General features: G+C 39.6%; 1 protein-coding gene across 1 annotated transcript; it reads left to right on the forward strand.

The window, feature by feature from the left end:
• The first annotated feature begins 2,309 nt into the window (after positions 1-2,309).
• Positions 2,310-15,699, forward strand: oaz2a (ornithine decarboxylase antizyme 2a). Its single transcript, XM_062993624.1, is given in 6 exon segments — positions 2,310-2,555; positions 7,323-7,389; positions 7,391-7,471; positions 8,409-8,581; positions 9,696-9,781; positions 12,965-15,699. Coding segments are annotated over 6 exon segments (642 nt in total). The 5' UTR covers positions 2,310-2,451; the 3' UTR covers positions 13,096-15,699.
• The last annotated feature ends 2,679 nt before the right edge of the window (positions 15,700-18,378 follow it).

Here is an 18,378-nt window from a genome sequence, read left to right on the forward strand (position 1 = left end):
TGGCTATATTTTATCACAATAGCATGGTGGTGCCTGGTCTTGCTCTACACTGACTGAGATTTCTTTGAATTCCCTGAATCTGTTCACAATATTATGTATGGTAGACAGTGAAAGACCTTAATTATTTAGTGAGCCACAACGCATCTTTGTTCGCAAAGACTGAATCTTTAGTAAATTCTCAATTTATAGCACCTTTACAATACCTTTACCTATTACCACTTGTGGGACAAATACACAATATTGAAGTACCATTCAAATGCAAATCTGAAAATAATTTGACTGGCCCAGAAATTTGTTAGACCCACTCTCATTTTTTTTTCTATGCAAAATGCAAATATGCTGGATTCTTATGCAAAAGACAATGTTGCACAAGAACAAAACATGCTCTGCTACAAATATTTAATGATGCCAAAAGAAGTGAGAGTAGTGAATGTAAAAGAGATGGTTTCCAAGAATAGAAACATGTACTGTGGTTTGACAAATTTCTCTTTCAAATTGTTTTTGTAAATAATAGGCATCATGTTCTCTCGCTCAAGAAGGAAAAGGACCATTCTGCTTGTTACCAATAGAAAGTTCAACAGACAGCATCTGTGATAGTATGGGGTGTGTAAGTACTAGTGGCGTCTGTCACTGGCACATCTATGAAAGCACTGAGAATGCTGAGGGACACTTAAAATTTTTGCGGCGTATGCTGCTATCTAGACCATCTTTTTGAGGGATGTTCCTGCTTGTTTTAGCAAAACAATGACAAGCCACATTCTACAAGTATTTATTTTCCCAATTTTCAATCTAGTTGTATTCAATTACCCTATTGCATTATGCTTCCTCTGTACTGATGCTGATCTCCACCCTGGTTGAAAAGAGCCAAGACTAACACACGCCCCCTCCGACACCTGTGCAGTAGCCGACAGCATCTTTTCACCTACACGAGGCGAGTTCATATGCGGATCAGCTTTGTGTACAGAGAGACAAAGCCTAATCACTGCATTATTCCTCAACTCTGTGCAGGCGCCATCAATCAGCCAGCAGAGGTCGCAATTGCATCAGTTACAAGGTCCCAACCGGCACCCCCTAGAACAACAGCCAATCGTTGTTCATGTAGGCGCCCACAAATTCGAGTTCGAAATGTCAGCTCTGGTGTGGTAGCGTGTCTTACCGCTGCGCCACCTGAGCGCCTCTACATGTATTGTGATGAGTGCCGGTGCTTGACTGGCCTGCATGTAGTCCTAACCTGTCTCCTATTAAAAACTTATAGTGCATTATACTCCAGACTGTTGAGCAGTGTTTATTTATACAAGAATTTTAAAAAAATCCAGTCTCACAACTATAATTGGTGTCCAGAGTTCCCAAACGATTACAGAAACGGTGATAAATCACAGTTGTAAACATGCATCAGTCCATTTTTTTTTTTGGAGCATGTTGAATCCATTAAATATGAAATCATTGTATACATACAGTATATGTACAACAATACTCCATTAAGTTAATTTGTTAACATAATACTGTTTTTTAGTTAAATACAGAGTTTGTCAGGTATTTTCTAGCATCTTAGCTGCCTGTAACAAGGCTGTAATCACAACATATAGATTTATATATATATTGATATTTAAATCAAAATGCCCCCCCATATAGTGATGTACACCTATCAGCCATAACATTAAAACCACCTCCTTGTTTCTACAATCACTATCCATTTTATCAGCTCCGCTTACCATATAGAAGCACTTTGTAGTTCTACAATTATTGACTGTAGTCCATCTGTTTCTCTGCATGCTTTGTTAGCCCCCTTTCATGCTGTTCTTCAATGGTCAGGACTCTCCCAGGACCACCACAGAGCAGGTATTATTTAGGTGGTGGATGATTCTCAGCACTGCAGTGACACTGACATGGTGGTGGTGTGTTAGTGTGTGTTGTGCTGGTATGAATGGATCAGACACAGCAGCGCTGCTGGAGTTTTTAAATACCGTGTCCACTCACTGTCCACTCTATTAGACACTCCTACCTAGTTGATCCACCTTGTAGAGGTAAAGTCAGAGACGATCGCTCATCTATTGCTGCTGTTTGAGTTGCTCATCTTCTAGACCTTCATCAGGGGCGCTGTTAACTGGATATTTTAGGTTGGTAAACTATTCTCAGTCCAGCAGTGACAGTGAGGTGTTTAAAAGCTCCATCAGCACTGCTGTGTCTGAACAATATGACATTTTTTTTATTATGAACAATAAACTATAAACCACCACACATCTAAACCTTAAGTGAAACTTACCTGCTCCTTTTCTGGATTTTTCTATTTTCCCATAATGCATTGCGGTGTGCTTTAAAAGCGCACGCAGCGTCCGTTCAGCTCATTCTGAGAGTGCGCTGCGAAGAGAGTGAAAGAAACATCGGTTATATTTTATAAATAGCTCTTCTGTACAGCAAACAACATTCAGCCGAGTTGTGATTAGTCTACGAATGGTGAATTATTCTGTGGAGTTGCTGCTAAATAGTTATTGTTTTGGTTGTCATAGTAAAACAGCAGTTACCTGTGAGGAGAATATGCGCGATACAGAAGAGAGGTAAGAACCGACTGTTTACTTGTTATTACTAGTCTGTTTTTTATACTATGCTAAGCTATCAAACAGTTCTGTCATAGCGTTTTTATTATTGTTGGTGTCGTCGTCGTTTGCTGTGCTCAAACTGCAAAGTCTAAGCACTGACCGTTTCGTTTTGTTTAGTTTATTAACAGCAGCATTAGTTTAATATTAATATTTGTTTTGAATACGTATGCAATTATTATTTTTTTAAACTGCAGTTGAATTATTGTACAGCGGGTGTTTGACATATGTTGGTAAGCTCGGCCTTGCTGTTGTTGTTTTCCTGCTGACCAAATAATATCACAGTACAGGACGTCTGACTTTTGTATGCACATTGTATGCAGAATGCATACTCACCAAATAATAAAAAGTCAAATTTTATTAAGAAAGCTGTTTCAACTGTTTTAAAAATAGCTGAAACACGAAGGATTGCATTACAATATAAAACACCCGTTCTGTAATCCATCGTTGGATCTGTTGGTGCTAATGTTTTGGAACGTATAGTCTTGGAGATGCACATCATGTGAGAATATATTGCATTGTGTTGGATGCAACACAAAGATGGGTTTGTTTTATGGGGTTTATTCTGTATTGGAGTCGCTTTCGGTTTAATCACTCTCAAGCAGGAAGAGCTCTGCCCTGACTGACCACTGCAAAGATGCACAGCTAATACAATCATATCCATCCCAAAGTGTCGTTTTTCACCCTGTATCATGTTTGCTTATAATTTCATTTGGCAGTCCTACAACTATGAATGAATACAGTCCAAGCAAGTGATGGTAAGCACCATGCTCAGGGGTCCAACAGTGGCAGTGTGGCTGTGGTGGGGCTTGAATTAGGGACCATCTAAATCTCCCAGTTGCTCAAAGTCTGCAGGATCACAGCTATGGTTTTGCATTGTTCCCAGAAAGTGGGCTAGTTTGTTTGGTATGGTTCTATCACCTGAACAACTGGCCTCTCTCTTGGTGGGTTAGATTTTATGTAACCCAGCAGCTGGCCTGCGATTTCTACTTTGTTTGGTGCTACCTGTAGAAACCAATCGTTTTGCATTGTTTGCATTTGAATGACCTAGAATCTATTAATAGATGTGACTGTTCTGTTCTGTTTTCTCTTAAACTGATAATCACTTTCGGAAATTCTTAATCTCTTCATTTAGACAGTATCTAAATTCGACAAAGATTACATAAGTAATTAGATTTAGTGATTTAATTTTGTAACACAAGATAGTAAGAGCCATTGAAATCAAGCTAAAACTGCCAGATTATTTATTTAGGCTATGAGTTTTATTATTTAATTAGGTTGATTACAATTTTACCCTAAAGGTTTGAGCCTTTAGGCATTTTACACCGAACACTCACTTTAAACTTTTGAGCATTTCAGATTTTACCGCTTTCTTTTTGGGGCCAACAATATTTAACACAGATATGGTTTAAAATAAAACATGGTTGGCTGGTGTCTTGTCTGTATGGTAAACAGTTCCAGTCCAATGTGCTAGCCTGCCACAGCTAGGAAGTCGAGCTCTCAAGTTTGAATCTCAGATGTGCTAACAAACAGGCCCAGCTGGCAGTGTCTGAGGGAGGGGGGTTGATGGGGCTCCTCATTGCTGCTGCAAATGCAAGCCTCTGCTGTCTGGCCAAAACATCTGCATTATGTCTTTCGATACACAATACAGCTCTTTTGTGAGACTCCACTTCTGGCAGGTAAATGAAGCAGCCTGTGTCTGCATGTTGTAAGGAGTTTATGATGGTCTGCAGCTTTCCTCGGTCAGGTGGGGGTGGTGCAAGCAGCAGAGAAATTGGAAAAGACTAGATTGGGAGAAAAAGGGGACAAATGCACAAAAATTAAACATTTTATCATAGGTAAGAGCTTGTCAACCACATTGGTCCAGCAGAGCTCCATTTTCCTGAAAACTCTTGGTTTCCTGTTTTGAAACTAAACTTTTTCCTGGCTGGCCAACTACCCCTCTCTCTCTCTAACTGTAGCCTGTGCTGATGTGGTATTTGAAGGCAATAATTACTGCACAAATAATGAAGCATATTGAGTGCATGTTGTGGTCTCTCAAGCAGACATCCTCTTTAAAAAAGTTCTCACAGTCTGTGAGTTCAGCCGTAAAAACATTTGCACATTTCTTTCCTTGTTTGTGCTTTATTAATTGTTGACTTACAAATGCCGTGTGTATATTCATGTGGATCAAGTGAGCTGCAGCTGTATTTGTGTAGTGTATAATAATGAAGCAAACTGGTTGGAATAAAATGGATTCTAGGTAAATAGTGCCTGAATTACTGTGGCGGTAAGCTCATTTGATTTTACTTTACATATTTTTTGGTTATTTTTTGGTTATAAATATGAGAACATAAACAGAGGCAAAGTTTGAAGCAAGTGTTTGGAAAAACCTGAGCTGGCATACTGAGAATAGCAGGGGTTAGAATGTCGTAGAGTGAAGAGTGCCTTTCAAAACAAGCTGACATTTAAGCCACAGCCACTTGCAGGTCTATAATGGGCAACATGGAAAAAAACTGATAATTGTCACAAACATTTGACCACTTTAAAGACTGTTTTTCATTAGTCATGACTTAAAGATGCAAAGATCACAGATGTAATTATATGTTAACAACAGTTTGTTCTTAACAACAGTAGTTTTTTTACATCATAGTTGAGATACAAGTAAGTGTTACAGGGCAGAAATGCAAAGGATAATGAGTTTGTTTTCCACTTCATCAATCTCTTCTGGCATCTTTTCAAGCAACTGGATCACAGCCAGTGTGTAGGTCATCAACCATTGCTGTTACACTGGCTTACTAAATAAACAGCTTTATAACCCATGTGGTGACACATTATAGGATTGTGCCCTTAGCTGTGAATTAGAATGTGACCCTGTTTATCTTTTCTGTGTACCAGGGTCCAATGACTTATTTACTGGCTCTGAAACCCAGAGCTGTAACCCAAACCAACAGCCAGGCTGCTATTTCGAGACGTGTCTATAGATCACGCGCTTACTTGCTGGGTGTGTATCTAAACCAAGCACCGGCCCAGCTCTTATTTCCTTTTAACAGCTAAGCGTGAGATGTGTGTCTGGTGGAAAGTGAAATGTCTGGGTCCCTGCTAAGCTGAAAAGCTCTGGCGCTGGATCAGATTATTCTTGTCCACAGTAAGCATTAGGAGAGAAAGAACTACAGCAGAACTCTCTTAACTGATTGAGCTGTATATTTACCAATAACAGTTCTGCATTTATTCTAAGGAAATATGCCAGTAGGGTTGTTTTTATATTGGAATAATATTTTTATATAGTAGTATGCAGTTTAGGTTGTGGTTTGAGAAAAGGGTAAGGTGATGATGACTTTCAGTATTGGTTTACACTTCATTTCCTGGTCTTGGGGGTGGTTGTGTTGTTCCTTCCTGAATTAAACATATTTCATCTTTTAGTGCATCTTACAGTGGAGTTATAGTGCAGCTTTGATTTTCACTAACCTTAATGCATACAGACTATATTTAATTCATTTATCCATTATGTTTTGTCTGTTGGAATCAATTAACTATTTCCAGGTGATGCAGACTTTAAGAAACAGGTTAACATGGCTCAGTGCAATAAAACGAAAGATTTTTTACACTGTTTGTTAATACCACTTCTTACTATTAAAAGAATATCATAAACATTTATCAGTTTGTTAGGCTTTATTCCATTATTAACCCAATAAGATAATACCTAATGCTGAGTGATGCACCAAAACAGTCCAGTCAGACAGCTGTTCTAAATAATAAAGTTTTTAGAAATTTAGTAGGTCATTCATGTCTTAGTAGGGACTAAGAACTTCCCACGGTTGAACAATAAAATGTTTGTTTAGGACCTCTTTTAGATGCACCACTAAACAAACACATCACATCCTTATAATGTCGCTTCCTGTTGGAGCATTTAGCAAAAGGAAACAATAACAATAACAGACTTTTGTAGCTTACTAAAGCTTTTTATCTGAGGCCTCTTGTAAAGGCTGCTGCCCTGTTCTGGTGTGATCTGGTGTAGAAGCAGCCTTAATTACTTTCTTTACCTGATCAGCATGAAAAAGTAAGGGGTTGGTTGAAAGAACCTGAAAGAGTTTTGGAGCTACACGAGAGGCAGCATAAACCAAGTGCAGAGTCACTGATTCCTTCATGTAGTTTGCATGACGAGCTACTTGCATAAATAAAGGATTGCATGGTGTTGCTGATTTGAGAAGTTGCTATAGGGATAACGAAGGAAGGATGCAGGGAGGTGTTTCTCCTTGGAGAAGGAGAGAGAGATGTGTTGCTGCTGCAAGAGCTATTTGTGGCCTCACAGTATTGCATCACAGGCATCCGTCACTGTACCACAGTCATAGAAAACAGTGTCTTGGTAAAAGTCAGTACAAACAGTTTAGGTCTTGCTTATCTTATGAAGCAGTGAAGCCTAACTAGCTGGTGGGGGTTTTATTTACGTCATGGTTTAATTCATAAATATTCTTTTAGGAAGAAGAAGGTCAGATGTTGATGCTGATAACTTGTCTTTTGATATTGGTGTTTGGTGATGTTATAATTGAACATGTCTGTTTACTAAGCTTCAAGTTGGTGGGTTCTTTCTCTTTAAATAGCTAGTACATAAGCCTTAAGTCCATGATGGCTTAATTCCATTCATGATGCAAGATACAATATAAGTAGAGTAAATGCTGGACATAACACTGTAGTAAGTTTAATCTCATGAGTTACAATGACTACAACAATGACTCTTTTTTTTTCTAGCTCTTCTCTGGTGGGCTCCACACTCCACTGCTCAAGGCAGCAGGCTCCAGGGCCTCTGTGGTGCTCCTGATGCCCCTCACCCACTAACGAAGATCCCGGGTGGGCGAGGGACTGAAAGGGATCTCCCTCTCAGTGTATTACTTCACAAGGTAAGAGCGCACATTGTCCAGCTACTGCCACCAACCGATTGTTTGGCATGCATGAGGTGCACTTAGAAATAATAGTTTGTTTGCACAAGGTTCATATTCTAAAGCTGTAATGGCTAAACCACTATTTGGTAATGTCTTCCATTACCATAGGTAACATGATCAGAAAAAAATCTGACCTAATGTATATAAAATTGTCCAAGAATCAGCTGCACATCTGGAGTGCAGAATGAAGTGGAGTGCAGCCATTCTGTGGAATTCCCGACAGCTTACCTCTCCTCCAATGTAGTAATAGCAGGTGACACAGTCCTGTTATTTACTCATTGAAAATCCACTAATAATAGTTTAATGTTCCTAGCCCTAAGACATTATCCACTTAGCAGACGTACTTAAAGGGTAAATCATTTGTCACCCCAAAGACGTTCATACACATCTACTAGAGGCAAATATAGTGTAAATGGGCCAGAGAACCAAGGTCTAATAGGTGAGGTGGTATTACTCCCATGCAAAGACTTAGCTGATGTCAGGAACACGCAAAATGTGGTGGGTTTTGATGCTTTATAAGGCACAATATTTTCAGCAGAACATGCTAGTGTTAAAGCTGCACAAGTGTAAATATTTATGCATGGCAATAAATGTTACTGATTCCTGTGCTTACCATGTGACAGGCTTGGGCTAGAATCACAGTGCTCTTGTACACCTGCGACTGACACACAAACACCTATCTACACATACCCACACTAGCTGTAAAAGGGTATTTTCTGTCCAAAACAATTAAACAAGTTTGCTACTGGGTGGGATCTTTCAGCATCATTCAACCACTGAAATCAACACAAATCAAGTATTGATATTGCTTTATACTTTGAATCCATTCATAATTGTATTTAGCACCGCTTTGAGTAAATATTTGTCTAACAAAGCAACTGCTGTCTCCATTTAGGATAACAGGTTGACAGTGACTCGATCAGGGGTGGTCAATGGGTCATCTCCGGTCCTGCATTTCCAGTACCAGCTAAGCGAGCGGCGATTCTCCTGCTGGGACACGGTGCTGGCAGCCAACTGCCTTTATCTGGAGCTTCCCAATGGAGCTCTGCCAGAGGGCAGCAAAGAGGGGTAAGTGCAGTACTACTGCTATTAATTTGAAACCATCTGTTTACTGCAGTTAAAATGTCAGTGCTCAAAAAACTATCCAGAATGCAGTATCAATATCAGCACAAGTATTAAGAGTTGTTTGGAGTATTATTATTCCTTTAGTATACAAAGCATGTAATCTTGTATGCAGCTGTGCTTTATTTTACATTTAATGGGAGAAATGATTGCTGGTATATCCTTGACCTTTTCACATATTCTTTTCATCCTGATTTGTAGTCAGGGATACTGTAACTTTAGGATGGAAGAGAAACTAACTGCAAGCTAATAAATAATGGCTACTAAAGCATAAATTTTTTGGCACATTTTTACATCGATTGCCCTTCACGTAACTTGGGAATGGCACTAAGGGTGCACTGATGTTTATGTCCCCAAGGGCTAGGTTCCTGTTATGCATTTGTATTTGTGAGCCCTGCCCAGGATTCCACCCCCTGGAACTCGGACATTGCTTTTACCAGCAGCTTGGCTCTTACCATCAAGTCAATAAAGCATTATTTCTACGTATTGTCATGCGTTGGTTGTATGGTCCATTAATGCATCAGTCTAATTGAATTCAACAACATCAATGCCTTTCTAATGGAAGCTAAAAATATCTTTGCAACCTCACCCTAAGACAGAAGGAAATAACTGTTCATACCGTAAATCAGACAAAAAGATTTAATAATGTAATGTTTTAATCTCGTCAAGGCAGCAAATCCATCCTCAAGTTTGGCAAAACTGGCTGTTTGTTGTGTCAGTAACAATAATGATCTCAGTAACAGGGTCTATGTTTATTTAGCAGACTGTGTTGCCATGCCAGCCAAAATACTATGCCAGCCCTCAAAGCAGCTACCTGTTATGCATCTGTGTCCGCAGGCATATCAATACTAGTTAATGAGAATCCGCTTATTAGAAGACCAGTCATACATGCAGGATGACCTTTGCTGAGGTGTATTGTTGATTGTATTTAGGACTGCTAGACTCCAAGCAGAGCTAACAGTGAGTGAAGAGCTAAATTGGCCTGCTGCAGCCGCCTCTGCATTATGTAAGTAAGTGATTATGTAAAAGTGCGTCATCATGGTGTGTCTCTGTGCTTCAGGCTTACCAGCCTGCTGGAGTTTGCAGAGGAGAGCCTGAAAGTCAACTCTGTGTTCCTATGCTTCAACAAATCCAGGGAGGATCGATGTAAGTCATTACTAAGCTAATGGGACACTTGTTTTTTTTGAATCACTTTGTATAGTAATGGAAACAAATAGTTAGATAATTTGAGCACTTGAGGTGAAGCCTCCTTATAAATTAGTAACATGACTTACATTTGTACATAGGTTCTTTGGTTAATCTGTGGACACTGTCCAAACTGAGCTTTAATACTACAATGTGCAGTTTGGATGTTCTACAAGGTTCTGCTATATTGTATGTAGTGATAATGGGTTGTAATTTTGGCTCAGATTTAACCAGAACCCAAAACATCACATCTAGGGAAATGTCAGCAACAAGCAATGACTGTAGATGAAAATAATGTGTGAATGTTTAGTAATCTTAATTTAGTCTGCTGCCTAGTTTTTGCCACCAAGTGAAATACATTACATAAGTCAGATGAAAAATAAGTGGTGCTAAGTTTTTTGAATATTTTAACATTAGAGGGTTTGAATATTTGAACATCCATTAATTATAAGCATCCCTATTCCACAGTAGCAATGGCTTTTTGATACTCATATAAATAGAGCCAATTTAATTGCACCCATTACAAAGTACATTTACTGCTGTGAAAAAGTATTCCTCTATTTTTGCTCATTTGTCACATTTTAATGTTTCAGATCTTCAAAATTTAATATAAAATAAAGACAATATGAGTAAACACGAAATTCAGCTTTTAAAATGATTATTCTATTTACTGAAGATTTACTCAAACCTATATCACCCATCTTCCAAAAAAGCCACCTGTGACTCATTAGTCCAGAATATTTTTACAAAAGTCTTGATTGTCATCTAGATGTTTTTGGCAAATGCAAGATGAGCTGTTGTGTTCCTTTTGGACAGTAGTGGTTTGTGCCTTGCAACTCTCCCATGGATGCCAATTTTTGCCTAGTATTTGCCTAGTATTTTTATAACTGGGAAATCATGTACCTTAATCTTAACTGAAGCAAGTGAGGCTATGTCTGGATCTTACTGTGACAACTTGACAACTATTTGTGCATAATGGCTCACACTGGGGTTTGCTGGAGTCCCAGAGCTTTAGCAATGGCCTTGTAGCCCTTTGCCTTTAAGTGCCTTTAAGATTCAACAGGTAGGGCAGTGATTGTGTGAAATTGAGCCCAGTTGTGAATTGAGTTTGGTCACCTGATTGATTTAGTTTCATTTGGATTATTTTGTGTAATATCAAAAGTAGTCTGATGATCTGAAACATACAGTGACAAATATGTAAAAATAGAAGAAATTGGGAAAGAACAAATACCTCTTTACATCTCAATATGCATTACTGACATTTGCTGTGTTATAGACTGATCAGCCATAACATTAAAACCACCTCCTTGTTTCTACACTCACTGTCCATTTAATCAGCTCCACTTATCATATAGGAGCACTTTCACCCTGTTCTTTAATGGTCAGGACCACCACAGGGCAGGTATTATTTAGGTGGTGGATGATTCTCAGCACTGCAGTGACACTGACATGGTGGTGGTGTGTTAGTGTGTGTTGTGCTGGTATGAGTGACACAGCACACAGTATCAGACACAGCAGCGCTGCTGGAGTTTTTAAATACCGTGTCCACTCACTGTTCACCCTATTAGACAATCCTACCTAGTTGGTTTGCCTTGTAGATGTAAAGTCAGAGAGGATCGCTCATCTATTGCTGCTGTTTGGTCATCTTCTAGACCAGGGGTCCTCAAACTTTTTAACTTAAGGGCCGGATTACTGTTCTTCATTGTTTCGGGGGGCCGGACCGCAGATGAAATAGTAAACACACCCCAAAAAAAGCTATTTACTATGTATACTGGATGTATTGTCTGCTGTGTATAACTGTAGTATAATTTTACTTCATAATGATAATGCAGACATTTTATTTATTTTAATCATTTCCATTATCCCAACTCATACAGTGTTTCCCCAAAAATCAGTGTGAACTGTGACTCTGCTGTTGCCTGACGAGACAGTAAGCATCAGGTTCCATATTTGTTACTGCCAGTCATAATAGGTAAAAAGTGTTGATGAATGAGTCTGAATCTGGTTGGAGATTGAAGGTGTTTAAACTTCGATAAAGTCTGCTCACAGGTACAGTGGTACCTCGGTATACGTCCTTAATCCGTTCCAGATCCTTGGATTCATACCAAACAGGACGTATACCAAACAAATTCTTCCCATTAGAAATAAAGGGAAAATGATTAATCCGTTCCCATGAAAAAAAATCCTATTGTTATTGGCATATTATACGTTGATGGGGTTGTATAAAATAATGTATAAAACAGATAGTTCCGGTCCTAAAATCTGATTGGCTGAGCCGCGTTCGAAGCCGCTGTAAAATCACCGATATAAGCGCACCTGTCACCACCTCACATCATTCCATATTAATACGCCACTGAAAAGAAAAAGTACAAACTTGGTTGAACACTATTTTAAGTCATGTACTATACATGGAAATGATATTCACACAATCACGATACGCACAATCACTCCTCTCGCCGAACCCACCATGCTTGGAGCGCCACCCGTTGGATCGCTGCCGTATAATCCACGGAGACTCCAGGTGGCCGTTTTTTGTTTTTTTCTGTTATTTTTTTCCCGCTATAATACTGTGAGTTTAAAGATGAACAGGGGCCAGACAACATGTATTGCTACTGTGGTTAAAGGGGCCGGTCAAATGAAAGCATCGGGCCGTAGTTTGATGACCCCTGTTCTAGACCTTCACCAATGGTCACAGGATGCTGCCTACGGGGTGCTGTTGGCTAGATATTTTTGGTTGGTGGACTATTCTCAGTCCAGCAGTGACAGTGAGGTGTTTAAAAACTCCATCAGCATTGCTGTGTCTTATCCACTCATACCATCACAACACACACTAACACACCACCACTGTGTCACTGCAGTGCTGAGAATGACCCACCACCTAAATAATACCTACTCTGTGGTGGTCCTGGGAGAGTCCTGACCATTGAAGAACAACACGAAAGGGGGCTAATAAAGCATGCAGAGAAACAGATGGACTACAGTCAGTAATTGATAAAATGGACAGTGAGTGTGGAAACAAGGAGGTGGTTTTAATGTTATGGCTGATCGTTGTCATTCACTAAAACCTGTTGTTTCCATCGTTGTACACTAATAAACCAATTCATTATAAATGATCAATAAACCAATTTTATTCATGTTTTTCAGTGTCCATCACAAAGACTTTCCACTACATGGGTTTTGAGATTGTGAAGCCGGATCATCCTCTGGTGCCGGCCCGGCCCGATCTCTTCTTTATGGTCTACTCTATGGACAACAGCAACTCCGATGAAGAATGAGCTCCGACTGCTGCATTGCTATAAAATGCTCCCCACATCCCAACTAGGCCTTCTAGCTCTTCATCCAGTCCTCCTACCTTAAACACTCGCCTTTACTCCATTCTTAACAAAGACAGACTTTTAAGTGGGGGCTGTAGAAGTAGGAATGGAGAAAAAGGGTGGAACCAGGACTGAGTCCCTGACTGGCACAGTTATTCTCTATTATGCCTTTGATTGGTTCCTGTCTTCTTTCTTTCTGCTGGGAGATGGTTGGTGCTATAAGTGACATACAATAGCTGTTATGTTAGGTTGCACCAAATATATAAAGGTCTTATACGTTCATGCTCTACGTTAGGCAGAACATGACAAGTCGGAATTACAGTCACACAAGGGAAATCATTTAATAGATTGTAAGCTGTTCTCTGTACGGTTTCATTCTCTAGGGTTACAGTACATCACAGGACTGATTCTTGTTACAGTTATATTATAGTGTTTAACAATCCTCTTTGGGTTTTTTGTTGGTCACCATTCTTTACTCTGCACATCTTATTAGAAACAGAAAATGTGAAAACAGTGTCTATCTATAAAGTGGTTAAGAATTCAGGTTTTTGGGAGGTTATATTAAACTTTTGGTGTTTTATGCTTGCACCTTTGTTCCAGACCTGAGTCTGTATGTACCCCAGCGTTGATACAAATATTTTCTAACCTGGCTGCGATCCTGGGTTAAGACATACGTTACATTTATGGCATTTAGCATACGCTTTTATCCAAAGTGACCAGCAAGTGATGGTTAAGGGCCTTGCTCAAGGGTTCAACAGTGGCAACCTGGCTGTGGTGGGATTTGAACTAGCCATCTTCCAGTTATTAGTCCAGTACCCTAACTGCCTGGTGCGTTTAAAATCTGTGGTCTGAGCTTTGCCTTAAATGTGGACTGTACATGCCCCACTTAAGGCCATGAATAGATTAAGGTGGGTCAATTTCTATTGTATTGTATTGGGGAATGTGACACAGTGGGGGTCTGAAATATTATGAACAAAATCCTATTTATTTCTTTAAGGCTCGCACCAGTCAGCAGATGTGCATCACAATTCTCCAACGCTAGGTAGTCACAAGATTAACTTTCACCAGGTAAATGGTTTACTGGGTTAACTGAGTTGACCTTTCAAAGATCGACTGTGCCCGGCTGAGATTAAATTATTACCCAGCTTACTTTAAAAGAACTTATACTGCATTAAAAGCATTCAGCGAAAGCTTTTACGAGTAGAGAAACTAGGCGAAGGTTAGTTTTCACAAGTACTTGGTGACTGTCTTTCAGTCGTTATATAGTCATTATGGTTTAGTCGTCATCAACCAATCTTGATGGATCTCTGTTGATCAGGAGGCTGGTTTACATGGTAAAGGTCTTTAATGTTTGTGCTTTTTACTGATGAAGGGTGTAGAGCTAGCAGTTTGTTGCCGACATAGCAAGCTGTGCAAGTCGCTGAATCGTTAGCACCCTAAAAAGCGTTGTGAATTTAGGCTGAGTGTTAAAAATAAACTGTAGGAAAACAGCTTTAAGCTAATTGCATTAATGATTAATTTCTTCTACCCTCTCTGGCTCTACAGTAGCCATTATGGCTTAATAAACTAAATAATGTATTATTGTGATTCGGAAAGCAATTCAGAGGTTCAAATTCATTTGAGAATCGAGTCAAATTTGGTTTGAGTGCACGTGTATGTCACAAGCAGTTTAATCATATTGAAGAAATTCAAGCACTTATTTTTATAGCATTCCTTACTTGTTCTTTGAATTCAACCGAAACACCCTTTAGCCTTTTATTGCCTCCTTTTCTGCACTCCAGTGCAGGCAGCCAGAAGGATAAATTAATAAAGCTCCACTGTGGGCTTTTAAGACGAGCACTTTAGCTGTATACGTGTAATTCAAGCAGATGTGCTTTCTGGGTTAATCACACAGTTGTAACCCACACTTTAAAGATTTTATTTTCTTGGTCAGGGTCACGGCAGGTCCGGTTCCAAGTGGTGCAGGAATACCCTAAAAAGGGTGTTAATCCATTGCAGGGCTTCAGCCAACACCGCTCCTTCCCTCCCATCCAACCGATGGCACTTCTGATTCGAACTTCAGTGTAATAGACAGCTGCGCCACCCCAGCGCCCACATAAAAGATGTCATTTACAGTTGCCAAAGTAATAGCCCCCACTTTAAGTTCCACATGACCCACACAGTCTTTTAACCTAGAGTAGCACCATGTGGGCTGACCTGCCACTGTCAGTAATGTTAGATACTGAAATACATTCCCCATTGCTAGAGCTTTCTGAAAATAGCTAAACCTTTGGTGGCAAAGTACAAGCTGTGTTAAAGCTTCATCTGTGGATGCACAACTGCTGGGGATTTTAGGTTCTGCATGTGTATATAAACCGTACATTTCTGTATTTACCTTTGAGCCATGGTAATAAGCTGTTACAGGACGTTTCCTTTTCTTCTTCTGAGATTTTATTTTTGTGTATTTGTTGTTTCTAGGTTAAGATCTTGTTTACAGTGTAAAACATTAACAATCATTTAATGAGTATCCATACATGTATATCTACATTCTTTATTTTTTGTCTGAATAAAATGGTAAATCAGTGACTTTGAGTTTTGTTTTTAACCTTTATACATAATCCCTTTTTAATTGGTGTAGTGTGTTTATCTACGCTGAATTATTTTATAAAGCCATAAACATGTAGACATGACAATGCAATGCAAAATACCCCATTATGTGCACCTAACCTAAAACATTGAAATAAGGCTCTTTGGGTTTTTCTTTTTACCTCAGGGTTGCCTCTTTACCATGATAGGAATTGTGGTGGATAAGCTGCTATTTTGCAACATTACACAAAAAGCCAGAATACCAAAGACATGTCACTACAAGCTCTCAAAGATTCAGAGTAGCCAGTGTACATGCTGGCATGTTTTGGTAGGTGGGAGGAAACCTAGGTTTGAAGCCAGGTTCTCAGTAGACTGGTGCTGTATGTCACCCACACTATCTGTTGTATTACTGCCTTCATCTATTTATTTATATATTTTTATATTGGAGTGGCATGTTGGGTAGCACTGTCACCTCACAGCAAGAAGGTCCTGGGTTCGATTCCCATGACTGTGTTTGACATTAAACTTGAACCCAACATGTGTAAAACATGACGTTAAAATTCTAGTAAATTAATTAATAAATAAATGTATTTTTATAATTAAATTTTAGTATAGGGCAGCACAGCATTAAAGCTGGTAGAGTGTGTGTGCTGCACAGCAACATGGGTCCTGGGATCTGCCTGTGGTTATTGTTTTGATGTTTTGCATATTTTTTCCTGTCCCTTCTTCCTCTGCTAAGTGTAGTTTCCACCCAGCTCCTAAAACATGTAAAAGGTGGATTAACTACTTTGCTTGGAAAATACAGGTGTGTATGGTTTGAATTACATGGTGAATTGGGGGTCTTTTACTTTTAATTAATACTTTTAGTTAATGATGTTAACATTCAATATAATTGATATATAATCCAATATAATGAATATAATCCAATATAATTGGAAACTCAAAAAGCAATAGTTACATTGACATACAGTGTTTTCTCAGGCTTAAATAACTGCAGCCTTAATGAAGATGCAACCAATAATGGGAGTAAATGCAGGCAGATGAGACAAGAAATGGTATGGTCCACTAAAGGGGTGTCAGAAGTTGGATTCTTCCAGGCATGAATATGGAAGATAAACAGTGGGGGAAATAAGTATTTGATCCCCTGCTGATTTTGTAAGTTTACCCCCTTACAAAGACTTGAACAGTCTATAATTTTTATGGAAGGTTTATTTTAACAGAGAGAGACAGAATATGAACAAAAAATTAATTTGTATTTAATTAAGGGAAATAAGTATTTGATCCCCTACCAACCAGCAAGAATTCTGACCCCCACAGACCGGTTATGTGCCCATGAGGCACACAAATTAGTCCTGTCCCTGTATAAAAGACTCCTGTCACAGAATCAGTTTCTTCCATTCAAATCTCTCGACCACCATGGGCAAGACCAAAGAGCTATCAAAGGACGTCAGGGACAAGATTGTAGACCTGCACAAGGCTGGAATGGGCTACAAGACCATCAGCAAGAAGCTTGGTGAGAAAGAGACCACTGTTGGTGCGATAATTCGAAAATGGAAGAAATACAAGATCACAGTCAATCACCCTCACTCTGGAGCTCCATGCAAGATCTCACCTGGTGGGGTAAGAATGATTCTGAGAAAGGTGAGGTCAGTCCAGAATTACACGGGAGGAGCTTGTCAATGATCTCAAGGGAGCTGGGAGCCCAGTCACCAAGAAAACCATTAGTTACACACTTCGCCGTAATGGATTGAGATCCTGCAGTGCCCGCAAAGTCCCTTTGCTCAAGAAGGCTCATGTACAGGCCCGTCTGAAGTTTGCCAATGAACACCTGAATGATTCAGAGAAAGCTTGGGAGAATGTGATATGGTCAGATGAGACCAAAATTGAGCTCTTTGGCATCAACTCCACTCGCCGTGTTTGGAGGCAAAGAAATGCCCGGTGGGGATGGTGTTCTTGGGGTCATATCCAGCATTTCTCTGCTCCCAGCTCCCTTGAGATCATTGACAAGCTCCTCCCGTGTAATTCTGGACTGACCTCACCTTTCTCAGAATCATTCTTACCCCACCAGGTGAGATCTTGCATGGAGCTCCAGAGCGAGGGCGATTGACTGTGATCTTGTATTTCTTCCATTTTCGAATGATCGCACCAACAGTGGTCTCTTTCTCACCAAGCTTCTTGCTAATGGTCTTGTAGCCCATTCCAGCCTTGTGCAGGTCTACAATCTTGTCCCTGACGTCCTTTGATAGCTCTTTGGTCTTGCCCATGGTGGTCGAGAGATTTGAACGGAAGAAACTGATTCTGTGACAGGAGTCTTTTATACAGGGACAGGACTAATTTGTGTGCCTCATGGGCACATAACCGGTCTGTGGGGGTCAGAATTCTTGCTGGTTGGTAGGGGATCAAATACTTATTTCCCCTAATTAAATACAAATTAATTTATAACTTTTATTTAATGTTTTTTTTCTGGATTTTTTGTTGATATTCTGTCTCTCTCTGTTAAAATAAACCTTCCATAAAAATTATAGACTGTTCAAGTCTTTGTAAGGGGGTAAACTTACAAAATCAGCAGGGGATCAAATACTTATTTCCCCCACTGTATAAGTCGACCCCCTAATTGTCGCTATATAATTCACACTCCTCAGGTGTTCTTTAAACTTAATTTATACAACTACTTTAGTG

The sequence above is a fragment of the Trichomycterus rosablanca genome, chromosome 1 (genome assembly GCF_030014385.1).
Source record: "Trichomycterus rosablanca isolate fTriRos1 chromosome 1, fTriRos1.hap1, whole genome shotgun sequence".
NCBI classification, from domain to species: domain Eukaryota; kingdom Metazoa; phylum Chordata; class Actinopteri; order Siluriformes; family Trichomycteridae; genus Trichomycterus; species Trichomycterus rosablanca.